Raw genomic sequence first — 21,877 nt, 5'->3', positions numbered from 1 at the left:
GTATCACTGATAGTACTGAATAGAGCATTTAATTTCAAAATATCAAAAATTGTTAGTGATAACTATGCTGCTCTCCCCTTAAGATTCTCTTAGGTTACTATACCTTTTTTTACTGAATACTTGAACATAACTCTGTAGTTTAATTAGTGTGCTATAATTCCAAACATGATTTTCACAAGTAATCTCCTAGTAGTTATCCATGCAAAGTAACCTCTCAACACAACATTCATTGTTTGCCCCAATAAAGTTATACAAAAAGCATTCTTTGTAAACTATCCAATGTAGTTCAGTGCAATTTCAACCTTCACTATATTTCTTCATAATAGTCTTACCAGCATGACATTTATGTGTTTTCTAGGCAATGATGGACAAGACGGCTGAGTACATTTTTTTTTAATAAAGATATAATTACAAAAAGGGGTAAAATCAGTTCAGGAAAAGGCAAATTTTAATAGATCATTTAGACGTCTAACATAATGGCACATCCATTTTGAATACTATTACTTAAAGCCTGGCAGAAGGAACAAAATTTTGCATCATAATTAGAAAACTCACAATACAACTTGCCAAAAACAAAAACACAGTTGTTTGAAAATAAATACGCTCCATGCCAAATAGTACAAAATGAAAATCAAGAGTCTCTTCTCATATGAAAAGTTCCTTTTAACTTTTCCCCCACTTTTGTATTGTGTCCTTTAATTGATGTGAGTCTCTACATTCAAGGATTGTTGAGCTGTTCTGACTTTGTGCTGTTCAGAGGAGGGAAAAAGTCAACTGTTAAAATGGGTCACAATTTAATGCCATTCTCTGCTCATTTAAAAACAGTAATGGTTGCATTGCTCACATTATAAATTCTTTAATAGCTATTGGCACTGATTTATTGTCATCCATAATGGATAACAGATGCATAAATAACATTTCAAAGTTAACGGCTGTTCTGAAACAGGCACATTATAGGATGGCCACAATTTACTTACCCTTTGGTATCTGCTTTCTCACCGCTGCTATCCTTGGATTTATCTTCCTCTTTAATGTCTAAAAATAATTAAAAGTGGCAGGTTTATATAAATAAATTTCAAATGACAACTGTTGACTTAGCTGTTAACAAATTACAATGAAAATGAACACTGACAGAAGAATTTGAATGAAGCAGCACCTTTGCCAGTGCTGATTTCTTCTTTCAAAACAGGTGTGTGGAATCTTTGGCCCCACCACATGCTGCTGAACTACAACTACTGGCCATGCTGGCTGAGGCTGATGGGAGTTGTAGTTTAGCAACACCTGGAAGGTGAAAGGTTTTAATCAAAGAATGAATATTTAAAAAGGGTTAAAGTAGAGATATTATCAGAAAGATAAACATTCCAACCAACAGCCTAATACAGAAATGCACAACTTAGATTCAACCTAAAGGAAAACCAACAGTTATGGACCATGGCATGTGAGCTGCTTTATGCCTCAACTGTTTTTGCAGAATGATGAATACAGTGGTACCTTGGTTCCCAAATGGCTTAGTTGTCAAACAAATCAGCTCCCAAATGCCACAAACCTGGAAGTAAGTGTTCTGGTTTGCGAACGTTTTTTAGAAGCTGAACGTCTAATCAGACTCCCGGAACAAGTTCGAAAACCAAGGTACCACTGTATAACAAATATGGGTAGTTTGCCACCATAAATTAAGTAGGTCTGACCTCAACATTATTTAGTTGGAAGCAAATCCCATTACTTTCAGGACAGTATGATATGCTTAGGAATATAGCCAACAAGGAAAGTAAAAGAAAGAAAAATACTGATTTAGACTTTTACCTGCTTTTTTATCTTCTGTTTCTTTTTTGTCTTCTTCTAGTCGGGCTTTCTTTGCTCCTTTCTTATGATCTGCAACATTTCTGCGTCCACCTTCCCCTTCATCTTCAGAATCAGAAAATTCTTCATCACAGGCTATTCGCTTATCTGACGCACGAACTAGAAGTAAGGAAATAGGATTAGAAAACACATTCCTCCAAGATCACCTTCTTGTGTGTTCCATTTCTCTCACCATGGGAAGGCATAAAATAAATAAAAGTTATTTCGTGACAACAACTCTTCCCTGCAATTTGCATCAGTAAAGGAAGTCCTGATGCATTGATCATAACAATGAAAACTTTCCATATGACAGCAATGTTGTGTTTAGAAAGAAATTCTACACTACAGTGAGTGGGTGGGGAATGAACTCATAATGGGGTTGCAGTTTCAACAGTGTATTGGTGGTAAGTGCAATGTGTACTCTAGCTCTTATTCAGGCCTGGGGCAAAATTTGCCGCTTATTAGCCAAAAGATGCAGTAGAAATAGCATGTTTTACCAACATGAAATTTCAACATATAAGCATCATCAGTCCTCGTTCACAGGCAAACAGGTTATAAAGTCCAAAGTAGAAGTTACTATTGCAAAATGGCACCTGCAGCGTCTACCTGACTCAGTTATTCCCTTCCTGGAAACTAAGTAAAAACCAGAATTTCTAGGCCAATTCAAATGTCTTGTGATTTTATTGAACTGGTACAACATGTAAGGCCTGTGTATCTAATTTGTGCCCTTAAACAGGCACAAGGCAAAACTTTGCTGAAGGAGAAGGGGAGGCAGTTTTTGCCAATTCCCCCTCCACCCTGCAGCCACCAGTGCCCACTTCCCAAATCTGCTCTAAAGAGCCCCCAATACTCCAGAATCATTTTTAGTAGGACTGGGGACTAGAGGGAAAATAGGCAAAAATCATATTCTCTGTCTTATGCTAGCAGAAACCTCTGCTAGGAGAACTAATTTAAAAAGCTTGGTGTAAAATTTAAGAACTATGCCAAAAATGGCACAGCAAATTGTATAAGTTCATATGATTTCAAGATTGGCTTTAAAAATTAAGCAGCTTCCCCTTGGTTGCCAGTTGTGTTTATTTCCCAGGCTTTCTGCCTTCATGTTCTGATATGTAATTGCTGTCTTCCTCACAAAGCACCTAAAGCGAATTTGTTTCTGGATGGTCACTTTAGATGTCCATCTGACTTATTGGGGCACTTCTGTTTCACCTTCTTTAGTACTTCTTCTTCAACAATCCACCCAGTATTAATGTTAGCCCATTCTTACTAGAAATACGTTTGTCTGGATCTTCACCATCTTCATCACCACTGTCTTCATGAACAGCATCTTCAGGAATAGCCTGCATCTGTACACCTGGGGCATGGGGCAACATGCGCAAGTTCTCAAACAAACGCTGTCTGCAAGGCAAGTAATCCAGGGAAAAGTTGTTATGAGACAACTTTCTTCTTAATAGCTTGGGAGTTTCTTAGTTCTCGTCCTCATAAAATTACCCAGCTGCCTAGTAATGGTAGGAAAATAAGGTGAAACACAAGTTACATAGCAAGAGGACTAGGGGCAATTTTCTTGAAAAAGGCAAGCCATGGTATCCAAAGGAAATACATGTGCCAGACAGAACATCTATGGTTAGTGGTGAACACATTTAAAAAATACAAACTCTCAGAACATATGGCTGGCATTCAACATAATGAAATTAAGCAACATATAGTGATACTTTGATCATGTTTTGTGCATTTCTGCTGACAAAAGAGCTTACTGAGACTTAATAGCTCTTTTGCAAAAATAAAAAATGATTTTAACAATGTGTACCAAATTTTGAAAGATGAAAAGGTTTTTCTTTTCCAACCATTAAGCACTGAGAGCTGTAGCCATCTAAGCCATGCTCAGAGTAGATCTAATGAAATCAAACTTAAGTCTATTAATATTAATGGGTCTACTCTGAGTATGACTTAGTTGGATACAACCCTGAAACATTAAAATACAGGTTTGGGTTTTTCCAACCATGTCCCTCCAGCAACAGAAGATAATTTGATCAAGCAAAGGCTCCCATTAGAAGAATGAGGTTTGGGGGTTTTTCTGCTTTTTCCCTGCCCCAGAAATCCATTCCAGAAGGTTGCTCTAGCTTTTAGAACGACATGGGAGGTGGCACAGGAGGCCACAGGGAGGAGGGAGAACTGGTGAAAAGTGCTTCTCCCCCTTCCATTGACAGAAGCATTCACTGATCAGAGAGCCTTTCTTCAACAGAGGGACACTAACTGGATACAGTCTTTGACTTTCTAGTTTCACCTGCTGGCTTTTAAAGCAGTAATTCTGCTATCTGAAGAGCCCAGGACCTTTTAACCCCTCCCTTTCCCTGCTTCATATTGAGCATAAAAAATAAAATGGATCCTTACCCACTGCAAAGATTTAGATCGTTATAGTATTTATGTGTCTTTATGGCATTAATACTCACTTAATCTTCTCCATATATTCTGGGGTGTTCTGGTTTGTCATATTTGAAGGGCTAATATGCAGCTTGAAATCTGGTCCAAAATACTCAAAGTAGTCATTGTATGGCAATTCTGTTAAAACAAAATCAAGTAATAATAGCTTATTAAAACAGCCTTATTGCTCTTCAGATTATAGTGGTCAGATATGATAATATGCATAGCTTTTGTTTTCTTCTACTAAATACTGAAAAAAGAACAAATTCAAAGGAACGCAATGCAGCATATGACAGCTCTCAAATATTTAATAGAAATTCAAAATTATTTTCTGATCCAGAATAAATACATTAGGAAGTATCTGAATTCTAAGGAAGAAAGAATATTTTTTCAAGACTAAATGTGCTACAGTTATCTTCTATAGCAGAAGTCTAGATGCTCCACCGTGGTATAAAAATGAAGCCTCATTTGTTTCTGTGATTGTAAGTTGCTTTAAATTGTTTTAAATAATGTGTGCTGGTTTTTGGAACCCACGTGGGCTCTTAAGGTGAAAGGTGGGTAATTAGTAACAACAACAACAACAACAACTTACTGGCATATTTCACACACCACAAATTATGTTGAAGAAATCTGGTGTTTATGAATGTAAAGTTTAAATGATTGTATGGTTTGCATGAAATAGAGGAAACAAGATCAACTTTAGGTTGTCATGAAACTAGGCTTTGCTTCCTCAAAGTAGACAACAATCAGTAAGCCATAAATAAATCTTCACTTTCTGGATGTGGTTTGTTTGGAGAGAAACCAACATGAGCCCAGGGTTCACATGTCACTACAATTCAGACTCTGACTTGCTTCTTCCCTTGCACAGCACAATCAGGAGCTGGGAGGAGCAAAGCTCTTGTGCATTTTAAACCATAGCTTATTTAAACAATAGTTTAAAATAAAATATACTATGTTGAAAATAACGCACTGTGTTTAAATAAAACACACCAAATACGCTTACTCATTTATACAATCTATAAAAGGTCCATGCAGATTTCTATGCATCTCATTAATGCTTTCTAAAACATCTGTGTTCACCCATCTAGGTAAGCCATTTGAAGCTACCAAGAGTCTGGTTAATGAGCCAGAAACCACATGAGTCAAGACAGATATCCCGCTTCTTAATGATTCAACCATTAGCAAAATCCCCTGTAGATCAAAGAATGGTTATGCTGTAAGTCTTTTCTGTCAGTCTCCAATCCTCTGTAGCAGGTTGGTATAGGCTCTATGGCAAGAGACATTGTACTGCAATACGTATTATTTGCAGTTACACAATACAAACAGTTGGCAATCTCCCTGGCCACTGAAATGGGGGATCTGATGACTAAGGCAAGCTAATGTTTAAGTCACATGCTATTCTTCATATGGCTCCTAAACCCATTCTCCCAATGAATCACTTCATGAGGGACTTTGTGGACCACTTAATGATTTTTCTGCCTGTTGTAGCAATTGTAATACACTGCACTATGTAATGTATGACTTTTCATGTATTTTTACAGCCATGCTCTAGACCACTTGAATGAACCTCATGGACCAGTTTGGGAAGCCCTGGTTCCAAATATTTACCATTAGGGATTTCGCAATCTAAGGCAACAGCAGTCTCATAGGTCCAACATCGAGCAACGTTCCGTATGGTATATCCACCTCCTCCAAGCATCAGAAGAGGCAAGTTGAAAGTCTTCACAACTTCTACACATTTAGCATGTCCTTAAAAAACAAACCATAAAGACATACAGTTATATTCATTTCAAGATTACACAATTAAGATCTGTATACAGAAACATCAGCTCTAGAAAAACAAACTTAAACACAACTGAAAGATGCAAGAACTTAAAAACAGAATAGGATAAGGTATCCTATTAATTTTGGAATCCAGTCTTCTGTTTTGCATTTATGGCATTGAGTTACGCAAGGGGTTTTTTTTTGCAAGAGTCATAAAGGCAAACAGATGCACACTCAGTTTAATAGTTCTTGCAATCTATTCATAAAGTGAATGCATTTAATATATTACTGATCTAATTATAGTAAAGTATTGACCATATTGTATCTCACACATTATGCCATATTTAATAGCTTATTCACATAAACATCACTGAATTTCTACATGTGATGTCTGCCTACTAAGACCTAAACTTATTTCCTAAAATCACACAAAACTGAAGTACTGCAAATAAAGACATTGACATGGAACATATTTTTCGCATCTTCCTTTAGATATACTATGGCCAAAAGGGTGCATACTTGACAGTCACCAGTGTGTTTGTGTGTGGCCGGGGGGGGGGGGGAGTCCCAGCATTAGAAATGGCTGCAAGAGTCCCAACATTACAGATGGTGTCCAGAGAGATGGCTGCAAGAGAACTGATACTCAAAAAAACATTTCCACTAAATCTGCATTCAGTATTTGTTTCAAAACATATGTAACTGTGACTCCACAGGAATGTTTTGCTCTCTGACCTTTGACGGTAAGGTTAAAACATCCCAGCCTGTCACCAGACAGTGAATCTGCCCCACACTGCAACACCACAGCACTAGGTTGGTACATTTCCATGACTTTGGAAATAATCTGTAAAGAAGCAGAAATCATGGTAAATCTATTATTCAGCCTCACAGAAGCATCTCTAAAAAAAAGTATCTAGAATATACTCACTGGCTTAAATATCTGACCATATGACTCATCATCTATTCCATCTCTCATTGGAAAGTTGACAGCATAGTATTTGCCTTTTCCAGCACCTATGTCCTATAAGAGAACACAAACAAGACAAAAACAAAAATCACAAACTCATATCAAAAGGGAAAACACATTTTGTGTTTACCACTGGACCACTTTTGGCCAAGAGTGTTTGAAAGTAGTTTAGATGCTACCTAGACATTTGAAAAATTCTGAGTATGTCATGAATACCAAAACTGCAGATATAAGAAGTGTGCCAGATATTTATTATTAAATTTATCTCACCCTTTCTCCCAAAGCAGCCCAGGGAAGCAAACAATACTTCAAGTTTAATCTTCAGATAAAGCATTAAATCTTCAGATAAATCATTTGATCAGTGCAGTAGAAGAAATCAGTGCACAAGGAAGTATATCCAAAAGAACAGAAGGATGACATGTGAAAATACAGAAGAATCAGACCCAAAAGTATAATTTGGATTTTATGACTTCATTGAAATTCACCAAAGTATGGTTTTAAAATCATTGCAGGGATTTAAATAGGGTATCACTGAGAGTGGGGATGGCATAAAACAGAAACATATGGGTAGATTGGCTTTAAAAGACAGCCAGTTACCTGGGGATGGGGAGTAATGTCATGGGTCTGCTGTGTCAGATCCGTAAAATCACATGTTATTATATCTACGAGAAATGTGCCACAATTCACTAAGTGAAACACATGGAGTTTATTCCTTTCTGTACCTGCTTCAACATTCATGATTTACAAACGGAATAAAAGACCTTTGACGTCTGTTTAGTACATCAGTAGATAAAGAGACATTTTGTTTCCAGTTTGACTATATTCTTTATATTTACTAATAGGAAGTTAATGTTGTTCTAGAGGGGAACCACAATTATTGTACCTTAAGGATAAATGATTATTTTGTGACAGAAGCTTTCATGGTCCACTTCAAGTGCATGAAGTTTTATACAGTTTAGCTCCAAGAATTGTGCAGGTACAGGGCAACAGTCTTCTTTGTTTTTTGAGGTACTGTAGCAGTTCCTTCAGTACAAGCTTTATATATCTAAACAGTAGCAGATTTTTAAAGCGATACAATGAAAATGTTTCTTATGGAAACAACCTCTTTCCAGAAGAGTCAAATCTTAAAGTGAGGAGCTCTAATTTGTTATGGAGTCACTTTTTATCACCATGTGTCCTTCCTTACTATTTCATAAGAAGCAAAACTGTGCGATGCATCCAGGCTCAGAACCACAATACCTCAAGGACCACCTTTTCCATATGAACCTACCTGGACCCTGAGATCATCACCTGAGGACCTTCTTTGTGTGCCTTCTTGCCATGAGGCTGGCAACACGAGGAGGGCCTTTACTGCAGTGGCTCCCCATTTGTGGAATGTGCTCCCTGGCTGGCACTATCATTATACACCTTTAGGTGGCAGGTGAAAATGCTCCTCTTCAACCAGGCCTTTGGCTGATGAACATCTTATATACCCCTTTTAAATGTGTTTATTATTTGTTTGTGGTTGCTGCTTTTTGTTCTTATTTTATTATGTATTTTGTGTTTTTATATTGTATTTTTATGTTGTGAACCACCCTGAGATCTTTGGATGAAGGGCAGTATGCAAATTTAATAAACAAACAAACAAAATGCTATTAAGAGAATCTCATACAATGGTTTTATCTAGATACAGCTGAATTAACACGCAGTGCTCTTAGCATACATTGGAATATACACAAAAGGCATGTAAGCAACTTAAGTTTACTATGTTGTATTATACAGTACATTTTTATAGTTATTATATTATATATTGAATGATAGGCAGCACACCCACCATGCTCTAAGTAAGCAAAATAAAAAGGTCTCAGAAAATATGGGAATCAAACAAATATATTCCCGTTTAGCTGAGATATTAATGTCAAAATTAACTGAATTTGCTTTCTGGACAGATTATTAAGGATATCAGAAGATTAGGTTTACTAGGAAATTAAACTTTCATGTATTTGACAGGTGAGAAGCCTAGTTTAAGGTCAGTGCTTCTGCTCTTTAGAGACCTGCATTTAGCATGAAGCAACAGTACCATCTTGTGGCCAATCAGGTTGAGATATAAAAAGCTGTCTCCAAGCTAGCACATTTAATTTCTGTTGAAAAAAGGAACAAATACCACAGCTAGGAACAACAGAAATGGGTACCATGGATTATATATGCTCATGCAAATGCAAGCATCTCTGCTACAGTAACGTTCTAGATAAGCTTCAACTATGATTACTGGTGATTTTTAAATGGCATTTTAGTAACTATTAGCAAGCTGGGCAGTTTTTTTCAGCTATTTTGACGTTTTGTATACCTATCTTACTCATCATTGATATGCTTGAAAGTATTTTTGCCCACTCCCAGAATGGTTTATAGATCAAAATAAAATGACGCAGGCTTACAATCTAAAGAGCACAAAAAGGTAAAAGAGATGGGAGAGGAAGGAAGAAACTCAGATCTACTCTTGAAGATAGAGTTTTTAGATTAGAAAAATGGATGTCAGATATAAAATGACAAGAAAAAAGTAACCCTAGTTACCAAAACTGCCATTCATTCCAATGTTGCAGTACTATGCCACTCAGGGGCAACACACATTGTTTACATAATAGCCCAATGAGTGTAGGAAACAATACTGTAATTAAGATGAAAAAATACACCATATATTGAATCGGACTCATCAAGTTAAGCCTTTTTCACCCTGATCAATTCAAAGTGTCCTTCTTCAGAAGGAAGGATAAAAACTAATTAAATTAAAATTGTTAACTTGATAACCAGGCTTAAATATAGCATTTGCAAGATGCTACTTTAATCAAATGGTAACCTCATATTTGAACTTACTCTCAAATCTCCTGTGCCAGGGAAATATTCACCATATTTATGGAATGATACTGTCATTACACGATCAGTTGTGTAAAATGCTTCTTCAACGCCATCACCGTGATGGATATCAATATCAATGTACAATACTCTTTGGTGGTATCTGGAGGGAGAGGGGAGGAAGAGAGAGACTTTACTTGAGCAGTACCAATAAAACTCACTACTTACCTTTCAAAAAGTTTATCTGCTGCCAGATTTATCCCCAGACTAAATCAGAGATATAAAGACGCATGACTACATGTATACAGATCTGCTCTCCCTTTTCCAATATAATGCTTAAAACTATGTGTATCATGACACAATATCAAGAACCAGGAAGGGCACTGTGTATAGCCATACTGACAGCTCATTAATAAACATAAAATTATCTGCAAATTACACTTGTTTAGCTCCCAGAGAGGGACCAAATTAGGGCACCTTTGCTACACCAGCCTACAGCCCAATGAAGCAACAATGTCCCCCCAGAAACCCCCAAAGCCTGAATCCCCTCACTTTTTGCCCTGGGCAAGGCTTCAGATGGAACAATAACTCTGCTGCTTTATTTGGTTCTGATGCTTGCTCTCCAGCCAGAGTCTGAATTGATCAGTAAGCTATTTAGAACAAAAAGGGTTTTGCGATTTATATCATGCTTGCACGCATACACAAACACATATATAAACAAAATATAATTTAAAATGACCAAGGAACAATGATTGCTAGTCCTCTGGTCAATATATACCAATATATACAGATTAAGCCAATACACAGCCTATATTTTTAACATCTCTAGAAGACAAGTTGCGCATATAGCACCAACATGAACTTACTTCAGTAATTCCAGAATGGCAAGCACAATATCATTGACATAGCAGAAACCTGATGCTTCTGACTTCTTAGCATGATGAAGTCCTCCAGCCCAATTAACAGCCATGTCTGTTTGTTGTCTGTTTAATTTTACTGCTCCAGCTAAAGAACCATTATGGAGAAAAATGCAGGTAAGGAATGAAAAAGGTAGACAGTATGTCTTGCCAAAAAAAAAGAGAGAGAAAGAGAGAGAGAGCTTCAATGTAAGACATCGTGGTGCAGCCTGGATTTAAATTGTTTATTGTTAGGCACTTCTACAGTTGGATATACCAACTCATGCAGCAGAATGAACTATTAATTTGTAATGGGAGATGCTGAAAGATAAAAGGCCCAACTAGTCCAGCATTCTGTTCTCACATTGACTAACCAGATGTCTAGAGGAAGCAGAGAAGCAGGACATGAGTGCATTAAACTTCTCTAACTCATCATCCCCAGCTACTGGCATTCAGAGGCACACAGACTCTGATACTGGAGGTAGTACATATCTATCATGCCTAGTAGCTACTGATAACAACATTTTCTTTTAATTAAACATTTCACTTTATATTTCTATTAAATTCTTTCTCCCTCATTGATTTCCGCAAGAGCTATAAAAGTTGTCACATGGGTAATGTTCGAAAAAAAATGGTACAGCCTTTTTAAAATTAGCAACTCCAGGAAAACATTAGGACATACTTACCCACAGAGCCTCCTGTTGACAGCTGACAGAACTCAAACAGCCCATCAAACACAGGACAGTCTTCCCCCACGTTAACTATACAAGACAAGTTTTATTTATCCATAAATGTATTATTACTTAAGTTTGTATATAATCTTTTTTTTTTTAAAAAAAAAAAAGTACAGCATGTTGGTCAATTGACTAAACATTGTCAAATGTTCCATGAAAAAAGAACACCTCTGCATTGGTAGCATTATCTCAAATGTGGCCACACCATAGGTTACAATACCTTTTACAAAACTGATTTCACTGTTTGTTAATCATTCAAGCTGCTGATGTTGAATCTATGTGTATTGTTCTAAAAAAATAATAATGCTAAATGTCTATTACTTGACCAATGATATGGATCAAATAATTTTTGATCCGTTAAATTCCCAACACTATCTTTAAAATGAAAACCAAAACTTTAGAACAGAGGTATTTTTCAAAACTTAACCTAACCATTACCGGAGATGTGAAACTTGGTAGACACCTTTTTTTGTCAGTTAAGTATATTTAAATATGCTTTTATGGATTCAAAGCAGTTTGTAGCTGAGTGTATGTCTAAATTTACAGCATCACTATATGTCAAATTATGGCTTATGAAGTTTCAGCAAAAGGACAATTGCCAATTAACGTACTATAGGTGGTTTAAAGTGAGCAAATAGTTATCCAACTAGTAAAATACAATTCTCTTGCAAGTTATGCTGTCATTCAGAATTCATAATGGAAATCAATGTTCAGAAATCAAAGAAAGTAAAAGTTAATTGAAAAGATAAATATTACAGTTTTTTGTCATGCTATCTAATGTTCTCAATTTTGGGATGGAAAATTACACTAGTTTAATTTAATACATGTGGCAAACCTGTTACTATGGTCCAATTCAGATATATAGCTTTGAAACTAGAGAATGAAATTAGAAGCTGATTTCCACCTCTGGTGTAAAAGCTAACTATGGTTAGCAGTAACTATCCCCTAAGAAGAAAAGGGAGACATGTGCAACTCCTAGAGAAAGAATCATGTGCAATATGACGCAGTTATCAAACTATGGTTTGGTAACTGGGCAGCATTACATCTGAACAAGCCTGAATGTTATAACCACTATAGCCAACAACTAACAATTCAAAATGATTAAACATCATATAGACAGGGTTCTGCACATTACAGTAAAATAGATAATATAATACTCTCCATCTTAACAGATCAAGTTCCCAAAACCAGGTGGGAAACTGAGGGAAACCAGTTATTTTTAGCATTAGACTTACATCTTTGCATTTGTTTACTATATTCAGACATATTGTCGGGTCTAATTGAGCGAAGAAATTTTATGTACTCATCACTGTGGTATTTCGTCATTTCTTCTGCTGTAGCTTTGTGAGGCCGCTGGAAAAGAAACAGATTGAATTTGATCTGAGACAGAATAAAAAGCAGTAGTATTTCAAGTACTTCAAACAGATTTGATCAGGCATGCGTTAAGTTGAAACTTGCTGAAATATTCTAAAATATTTCAGCTTCGGCTCAACGACACATTATAATCAGAAAAAAACTTTGTTGTATATATTTTACTGTAACCATATCATGTTTTCCATCCAGTAGATATCTGAACACCAAATGCTTGTGAATTTTGTTTCCTTATGTGGCATTTTCACAGGTACTCATAGGTTTCATAGAATCATAGAATTGTAGGGACCCTGAGGATCATTTAGTCCAACCCCCTGCAATGCAGGAATAAACAGCTCTCCTGTATGAGGATTAAATCTGCAACCTTGGCATTATCAGCACCATACTCTGACCATCTGACCCAGGCTCAGTTTGCGTTCTTCTTTGGAAGAAAAATGTTATCTCAGAATCAGCCAGAGGATTTTCCACAACAAAGAAAGTGTTGAAGTGAATTAAAAATCTTAGGAAAATATAGTCTCTTCACTGCTCATCAACTTTCAAGTGACAAAACTGTAAATGTATACTCACATAAATTTCCATTTTTCTGTACAAGCCATAATTTAGCAACAAGTTGTGTGTCATGCGAATCCTGTGAGGCTTCATTGGGTGCCCCTGTCCATAATAATAGTTCCCAATATCACCTAAAAGAAAGCAAATGAGTCATGCTTGAAAATGTAATAATCACTTTTTCTGGCTTTACTTAACTAAGTTCTCTCTCTAGAACAGGGATTCACAATACAAACACTAGTCGTAACGGCAGGCTGCCTTCCTGCTTTGGTGAGTACTCCTAAAGTAAGACTGTGCCTTCCCTTTGCATCTCAAGAGGATGTAGGGAAGAAACATAGTTCTGCTTCCTGTTGAGTCTGTTCCATTTGTAAATTGAGTCCCCCGCTGCTATGGGAAAGCACACCTTGGTTTAAGAACGCTTTGGTTTAAGAACGGACTTCCGGAACGGATTAAGTTCGTAAACCAAGGTACCACCATACTGTAATGTACTCTATAATACTGTAATGTACTCTATATGAGGCTGCCCTGGGGTCTTGTTCAAAAGCTCCAGTTGGTGTTGAATGCAACAGTCAAAGTGCTTTAAGGGGGCATCTGGCTGAGAATATGTGACATCAAAGCTTTTATTCAGATAGAACTCAGTTCCAGCATCTCTTAGGTGGGCACTATTGCCATTATAAGAGAGGGGGAGTTGTTCATGGTGAGTTCTGGCACTATGTGACATTAATGTTAAAACAGCTGCATTGGTTACCCAGCTACTACTGAGTCTGGTTCATGGTCCTTGTACAAAGTGATTAATGTACAAAGGGCTTGTACAAAACAACTTAGTGCAGGATACCTCAGGCACTGCCTGAACCATTACATGCTAGAGCTGGGTGATATATTGATATATAGTCCAAAACTATTTTGAAGTTCACATTGTGGTAATTGTTTCATAATATCTGAGCTGGCAATATATTGCAAATCACAATGTGTGTAAGGGCTAGGCGATATCTGGTTTTCAACACTGCAATAACTCACCAGCTAAACACTGCAATCTACCACAATGCCTGAAATAAGGATGGAACTATACAGAGGCAAACAAGGCAATGTCCTGGCAACTGCTACTACTTAGGGGTCTTAAATGACAATATTATTTATCATCACAGACTCAGTTTCATCAGCAGGCAAGCCAAAATGCATCCCAAAAGAACTTTTGGTTTAGGGCTTGGCTACCAAATGGTGGCATTCAGAACAATCCAAAGTACAGCCACCGTCTCCTGCTGCCACCACAAGGCCTCGGAGGCCACCATTACTGCCACCGCCATGACAAGGCTTTGCAGGCTGTCACTGCTTTTACCACTGCCACAAGGCCATCACTACAAGTTCTCACAGGCTGCAGCTGCTTCTGCCCACTGCCGTGGCAAGGCTTCACAGGCTGCTGTTGATTCTGCTGCTGCCAAGCTACTGGCGCCTCTGCTGCCTAGTAGGCCTGCTGGCAGTCCCAGATTATTTGTATTCACTATGACTCATTACCAAATTTTGGATTGTCCCGAATACAAGCCCAAAACTGAAAGTCTCATTTGGATGTATTTTGGGTTGCCTGCTGCTGAAAGTGACAATGAGGTGATTGATAATATCATTTATCAGTTTTAGACCATTAAGTAGTAGCAGTTGCCAGGACATTGTTCTGCTCACCTCTGAGTAGTTCCTTCCTTTTTTCAGATATCATGATATATAACATTATTGAAAAGCAGTTATCACCCAGCCCTGTTACATGCCAGCTTGATCACTGAGATCTTCTGCAGGAGTGTGGTTGGTTGTTCTTCAAGCTGGCAAGGCTCATTTGATTAGCACTCAAATAAATGGCTCTGAAGAAAAGAGTTTGCTATTTGTCCACTATCATCTACAGGAAGACCCACAAAAGACTTGCCACAAGTCTGGGGGTTCCCCCCCTTAAAGCAATGAATCATGATGTCCTTACTATTTAGCAGTATAGAGCAATGGATTCTGGGCAGTCTTCCACCAGGAGACAAGGACTCTCTTGCCCAAGAAAGTGGCAAAAAAGCAACTCTCTGCAGCACTCTACTTCTTGCAGACAAGGGAGAAGTTAAGCACCCCCATCCAATTTATTTGAAGAGAGCTTTTCAGTCCCCGACTGAAGTGCACCTGTATAGTGCTGTCCCAAGAACACCACAGATGAGGAACTTGTGGCATTGCTATCAGGGGAGCTATAAACAGACACTCTTAAAAGAAAACAGAATAATCACTTAGAAAATAGAGGAGGAAATATACTGAGCTAAGTAATGTTATACCTAGAAAAATGATGCCTACACTTATATTTGGACTTATATGCCTACACTTATATTTAATATCTGAAGTCAAATATTTGGACTTCCGTTTAACAAGATTAATGACAAACACAACAATTAAATACATTATTTAATGTATGAAAATCAGCATGCATTCTCCCTGTATTCTTGCAAAGTACTGGACATACAACAAGATTTTAACGCTATCCTTTGCCTATAAAAACCAAATCTCAGTTCACAAACAGCTCTCCCTACTAAGGACTATTTTCTCCTCTGTTGAAAACTAAACAAAGAAGAGTGAGCAACAAAGAAGGCTGCTGCAACCACCATTCTGCCTTTCTTGGCAGCATTTTAGAAATTTATACTAGGCTGAAAAGCTTCTGTCTCTGCAAAGCAGATTAACTGCACTACAGTCAAACTTTGAAATGCACAGCTATCTACCCCAAAACTGTCTATTCAGAGTGTGCAAAGTACTGAGGATATCCTTTCTTCACCCAGTTCCCACTGAGCATAACTATCAGATTCCCCAATTCTATCCATTCTCTCAGTGAAAAGAATCACTTAATTGGTGGTTATATATTTAATATGATCTAAGCATATTTGCTTAAGAATCATTTCCCAAGTAGATGCACTTAGGACTGAAATCCTAATTATTATAGCTAGCATATTGATGGCAAGACAGAATCTCAAACTAGGATGTGCTCTCCAAAGCCCACATTCTGAGCATGTTCATACTCCTGTCTCGGGGAAATGTGAAAGTATGATGATTCGTAATAGTATAGTATTCTTTCTTTCTCAATGTGAATTTTTTATTGTATTTTTGATAATGGTTTTGGGTTTTTTTGGAACCTGCAAACTGTTTAGAATTTTTTGTTGCTATGATAAATTAAAATAAATAATAAACATAAAATATGAAACAATTTTATTAACCATTAAAATTAATTTAATAACTGCAGAGGTAGCAAGCTACTGAAACCCAGCAACTGGAGCTTGGGGGCTGAAAGGGAAAAACTACTGCCCTCATTCACTACTTCTGGGTTTCCTGGAAACATCTGCTGACAAATTGTACCCCAGGATGCTACAATATGTAGCTTTTTAAACTGACCCTGCAGTGTTCATTTTAAAATGAACTTAATAAGAACATTAAAATGAGCTTATGAAGACACAATAATTAAATTAAAAGGCTGAAAGCAAGAGAGAAAGCATGTTTTAATTGTCTGTGCCCAAGAAAGATTTTAAACGGCTGTTTGAAGTTTTTATCTTTTTTATTTTTAATCTTCCATCCCTCTAGTTAAAGTGCTGGCTGCAAACGTGAAGCTAACATATGCTGCCATGAGAGAGGAATGAATGCATTTTGATAAGAAGCCAGGGGACTCAGGCGTAAAGCAAAGACTGTAAAATTTTGAGGAATGAGAATTATTAATAAGACCAAGAACACTCGGTATGGCAAAAATACAGTTAGATACCCCATTTACTGTTGGCATCGTGCAGCAACTGCTGTATGTGCAACTGAAAGAGCTCAGAGTTGGGATGCATAAATTGGTGAATGAAAATGGACCAGAGAAAAATAAGGCTAAAGGCGGCACAGAACCTTTTGATTATGAAAAGAATCTCTTTGTTCTAAATCAGGATGGAAAATCACAGCCGACAGGAAATGAGATTGGAATACAGTGGTACCTTGGGTTACATACGCTTCAGGTTACAGACTCCGCTAACCCAGAAATAGTACCTCGGGTTAAGAACTTTGCTTCAGGGTGAGAACAGAAATCGCACGACGTCGGCGTGGCAGGCCCCATTAGCTAAAGTGGTCTTCAGGTTAAGAACAGTTTCAGGTTAAGAACGGACCTCCGGAATGAATTAAGTACATAACCAGAGGTACCACTGTATATGGAACTGGGTGTGAATTGATGAATATACAATGTGGAAATAACTATGGATTGCTGTTTTGATGTATGACAACAGCAAATAGACTCCTGTGTAAATGAAGACGAAGGATTTATTGTTTTTCAACACTGGAGGCAAAGTTGTTTTGCTGGACTGAAGGAAGACTACTGTTGACATTTATTGATATTAATAACTGGAGAAGCTCTTTTAGACTTGCGTGGAAGGAAAAATGAATGAACTTGAGATGCCTAGATTTGAAGACTGGGAAAATATCACATAGCAGAAGGAGGAACAGCTGGATATCATCTTGGAATAAATATTTTAAATAATATTTACCGTATTTTTCGCTCTATAGGACGCACTTTTTCTCCTTCAAAAATGAAGGGGAAATGTGTATGCGTCCTATGGAGCGAAGACGCCATAGCCCCGCGACCCTCTCCCGGCTGGAGAGGTGAAGCGCGGCTATGGCAGGAGCCTCTACAGCCCCACGTCACCTCTCCAGCCGGGAGAGCACACACAGGGCTAAAGAAGCACCTGCGACCCTCTCCTGGCTGGGGAGGTGACGCGCTGCTATAGAGGCTCCTGCCATAGCTGCGTGTCACCTCTCCAGCTGGGAGAGGGTCGCGGGAGGCTGCTTTAGCAGGAGCCTCTATAGCCGCGCGTCACCTCCCCAGCCAGGAGAGGGTCGCAGGTGCTTCTTTAGCCCCGCGCACGTTCTCCCGGCTGGAGAGGTGACGCGTGGCTATGGCAGGAGCCTGTCCGCTACGCCTTTCCGCTGCTCCCTGACCTGCTCTTTGGGGCTGGTGGTGGGCTTCCCCCCGCCAGCCCCAAAGAGCAGGTCGAAAGGAACCTGAAGCCTGGAGAGCGAGAGGGGTCAGTGCACACCGACCCCTCTGGCTCTCCAGGCTTCCAAGGTAGCCGCCTGAACGCACCTTAAACGACACCTTGTTTTAGAGTGGGAAAACAAGAGGGGAAAGTTCTCCCCCTCTCTGTGCAGCGCCTCCTGCCGCTTCACTGAAGGGGCGCTGGGCAGAGAGGGGGAGATTTTTTTCCCCTTGTTCTCCCCCCTCTAAAACAAAGTGCGTCCTATTGTCCGGTGCGTCCAATGGTGCGAAAAATACGGTATATGCATAACTATTGGAAGTCCTTTTCATTTCTTCTTTTTTATTATTATATTCTTATATTTTGGTTTCTCTTTTCTGCATTTTTTTGCTTTGCTCTTGCTTATGCACATGAAGGTGATGGGTGGTTGGTGAAAGACCCTGTGTTAGAGGCAGAAAATGGAAGATCTCCGGGGGGGGGGGGGGAGAGAAGAAAGGGAAACTCCCAGGTGGGTCCACCCCTTTTTGTGTGAGTCAACGGTTACGATCTACCCTGGAGAGACGACTTTACATGGTGATAATGATGGTTTTCTCTTTCTTTTTTGTTTTTTATTTAGATTAGTCTGTTTTTATTGTACAGTGGTACCTTGGGTTAAGAACTTTATGTGTTCTGGAGGTCCATTCTTAAACTGAAACTGTTCTTAACCTGAAGCACCACTTTAGCTAATGGGGCCTCCCGCTGGAGCACAATTACTGTTCTCATCCTGAAGCAAAGTTCTTAACCTGAGGTACTATTTCTGGGTTAGCGGAGTCTGTAACCTGAAGCGTCTGTAACCTGAGGTACCACTGTATTGTATTATAAAAAACCTTTTATAAAATTTTATGGAAATAATAATGAACCATAATAATTTAATTAATCCCAGCAAACATATTTCTGCACAATAAAGAATCTATTTGTGAGGTTGTAATCTTTTCTGTGTACTTGATTTCATCTTAAAATAACTGCAGTCAGTTTTAAACTTGCTTGCTGATGTGTGACCAATAATTGCCCCCAAAGTATAATGAATGGCATTTCCCTATTCCTCAATGTTGAGCTATCCAGATTTTTGCAGTCATTAACAAACTGCAGATTAATTCAGCCTCCTATTCTAAACCCATTTAATTCAGATGACATTTCCACCACCACCAGATCCAGTGGGATCAACTTCTCTAGGAGGTCCCTAACATTTTTGAATTAAGGAAAACTGTGTATCCCTGCAAGTGTATACTGTCTACCTTACTAGAGCCACTGTGCCAACAAATAAAGGCTGTATTGGAAAAAACATTTCTGGAGTTTCCAGTGCAAGATGCCATTTTAAAGTTAATTTGATGTGAAAGTTAAATTGATGTGAAAATGCCCCTAAATGATGAGTGAGCAGAAAAATCAGAGTGACACTATCACTACTTCTTTAAACAGCACCCATAGGCAAACATTCTACCAGAAATAGGTAACATTCACAACTTTCAAGTCTTTATCACTATACAAGTTAAGTAACCTAGAACAATCCTTATTTCCAATGCAAAAAAGTCAAGATTTCACATGCCAGACCAGAGATTTGTTGCTTTAAACAATCCAACATATTCAAGTTTTGAGAATCAATATACGTACTTTAGGAAAAAATTACAAAAAACATTAGTTTTTTGGAGAATGGTATAAATACAACAACCTCTTGGTTTCTCTCTCTCTCTCTCTCTCTCACACACACACACACACACACACAATAGGCTGGATGCTTCAATTTCTTGTATTATTTTCAATAGATGCATGTTCTGCTGTCTGTTTGTGGATAGCCTGGTAAAGCAAAATAAAGTTCCCCTGCAATGTCCTTACACCTGCAGTTTGTAAGGCTAAGAGCAAATAAACTGAGAATAAAACTTAACAGCTGAAATATGCAACCTATTTTTTGCTAAGTGGTTGAGAAATAAAGTCTTGCTTTAAATTAGTGGTTGCTTTTACTTAATTGCCCAGGAAGATGCACTCTGTTCAAAACATTTACATGTTGCATTTGAAGTTTAATACAGCGGTACACCCGTTTTCGAACATCTCAGAAGTTAAACATTTCGGGTTTTGAACGCGGGAAACCTGGAAGTAAATGCTTGTTTTCGAACACGCCTCAGAAGTCGAAAGGCTTCCACTGAGGTTTTTTTTCAATTTTCTCTATTAAATATGCAGACCACCCTTTGTGCCTCAGTTTTTGAATGTTTCTTGAACGGTCTTCCAGAATGGATTATGTTCGAAAACCGAGGTACCACTGCAAATGTTTGCCTTATACCCATGGGCTGTCCTGCACCCGCATTGTGCTTCTTATGGCTGTAGTAATTCATTTCTACTAAATTTCACAAAGAGTAGAATCTTCACTTTTCTACATTATCTCCACTCCACTACATAATTTTAAATCTTTACCATTCTTTTGGCTACTATGTACAGTGTCCAAAACAATACGCCTAAATCCAGGATATAAACCCCTAACTACAATGAAAATAACCATTTCCTGAATTAGTGATGAGGTTCCAATGGATAGTGGGGACAACCTGTATTCACCAGGGTGAGGTGCGCAAGAAAGATGATCTATGGAGCTATGAGGATGCGATAGGCAGGCCATTCATCCAGATCCTTCCAGTGGGGCTCTCAGCTTTGGCCAGAGCGTGCCAGTCTCGCACCTTTCCGGGATTCAACGTTGAGGCCTTCAGAGTCTCAACGCAACGCAGTTACTCGCGCGCGCAAGACCCACTCTAAAGACGCTTAGTAGGAAAAGGATCGCAAGGCCAGCCTCGGATCCCACCTCTCAAAATGGGGACCCTTCCCAGGAGGTTTGTTGCTAGGCCGAGCCGGGCGCGCACCTCTCACCCCCTTTTGCAAAGCGTTCGTTAGTAGATGCGCGCGGATTTCGAAGGAGGCGAAAAGGCTCGCCCGATACAAAAATTAAAGGGGTGGGGGGGTGTACATGCGCTCTAAGAAACCAGGGGCTCAGCACCTTCTTTCCAAGCCAGATGCAGCCCCTGCAGACACAATGGGTAAAAGCGAGAGAGGAGGAGGGGGGAGGGCTGGAGAGGCGGCGCGTGCGCCGGAACGAGAAGGCGCGCGAGGACAGCCGAGGGGCTGCAGAGGGGGCCGGGGCGCGCGAGGACGGAGCCAACCAACATTCCCAACGGCGAAATAAGCGCGGCCTGGAGGGGAAGGCGCGCGGAGACGAACAGCTGCTCTTGCTCCCACGCGCGCCCCAACCGACACACAAAACACAACAAAAACCGGCGCCGTGCCCCGCCCCCCTCACCGTCATAGTAGTAACAGACTTTCTTCTTGCCGCCTCCCTGGCTGTACGCCATGAGACTTGTCTGAGGGGAAACCCGGGGCCGGGCGAGACTAGGCTTGAAGGGGCCGGGATTTACGTCGACGGTGGCGGTGGCGGCGGCGGCAGCAACAGCAGCAGCAGGGACGCCGGAGCCGGGGGCAGCCTCAGGAAGACCCGGTCCCGCCTCTTCCAGC

General features: G+C 39.2%; 1 protein-coding gene across 2 annotated transcripts; it reads right to left on the bottom strand.

Moving 5' to 3' along the window:
- Nucleotides 1-430: 430 nt before the first annotated feature.
- On the bottom strand, nt 431-21,864 carry HDAC2 (histone deacetylase 2). 2 transcript variants are annotated; one of them, XM_082216805.1, is made up of 14 exons: nt 21,666-21,864; nt 13,380-13,492; nt 12,677-12,794; nt 11,394-11,468; nt 10,678-10,816; nt 9,833-9,974; nt 6,944-7,036; nt 6,751-6,859; nt 5,863-6,003; nt 4,284-4,392; nt 3,101-3,231; nt 1,801-1,956; nt 978-1,035; nt 431-749 (listed from the first exon to the last, which is right to left on the bottom strand). In XM_082216805.1, exons 1-14 carry the CDS (start codon nt 21,715-21,717, stop codon nt 719-721), a joined length of 1,467 nt encoding a protein of 488 aa, XP_082072931.1. In that variant the 5' UTR covers nt 21,718-21,864; the 3' UTR covers nt 431-718. The 2 variants fall into 2 exon arrangements, with proteins under 2 accessions (XP_082072931.1, XP_082072930.1); XM_082216804.1 differs by lacking the exon at nt 21,666-21,864 and adding an exon at nt 20,933-21,008.
- Between the last annotated feature and the right edge of the window lie 13 nt (nt 21,865-21,877).

Source organism: Podarcis vaucheri (assembly GCF_965113315.1).
Source record: "Podarcis vaucheri genome assembly, chromosome: 3".
NCBI classification, from domain to species: Eukaryota; Metazoa; Chordata; class Lepidosauria; order Squamata; family Lacertidae; genus Podarcis; species Podarcis vaucheri.
Note: the sequence above shows the minus strand (reverse complement) of the source record. Positions and strands in the feature narration are given on the sequence as shown.

Excerpts from the sequence above, each read along its gene's own strand:
- HDAC2 (XM_082216804.1), bottom strand. The coding sequence starts at position 20,993 with ATGGCCTGCCTATCGCATCCTCATAGCTCCATAGATCATCTTTCTTGC. Across the intron at positions 12,795-13,379 it reads ACAGAAAAATGGAAATTTAT|CGGCCTCACAAAGCTACAGC; the intron begins GTGAGTATACAT and ends TTTCTTTTCCAG. Across the intron at positions 6,860-6,943 it reads ATGGTCAGATATTTAAGCCA|ATTATTTCCAAAGTCATGGA; the intron begins GTGAGTATATTC and ends GCTTCTTTACAG.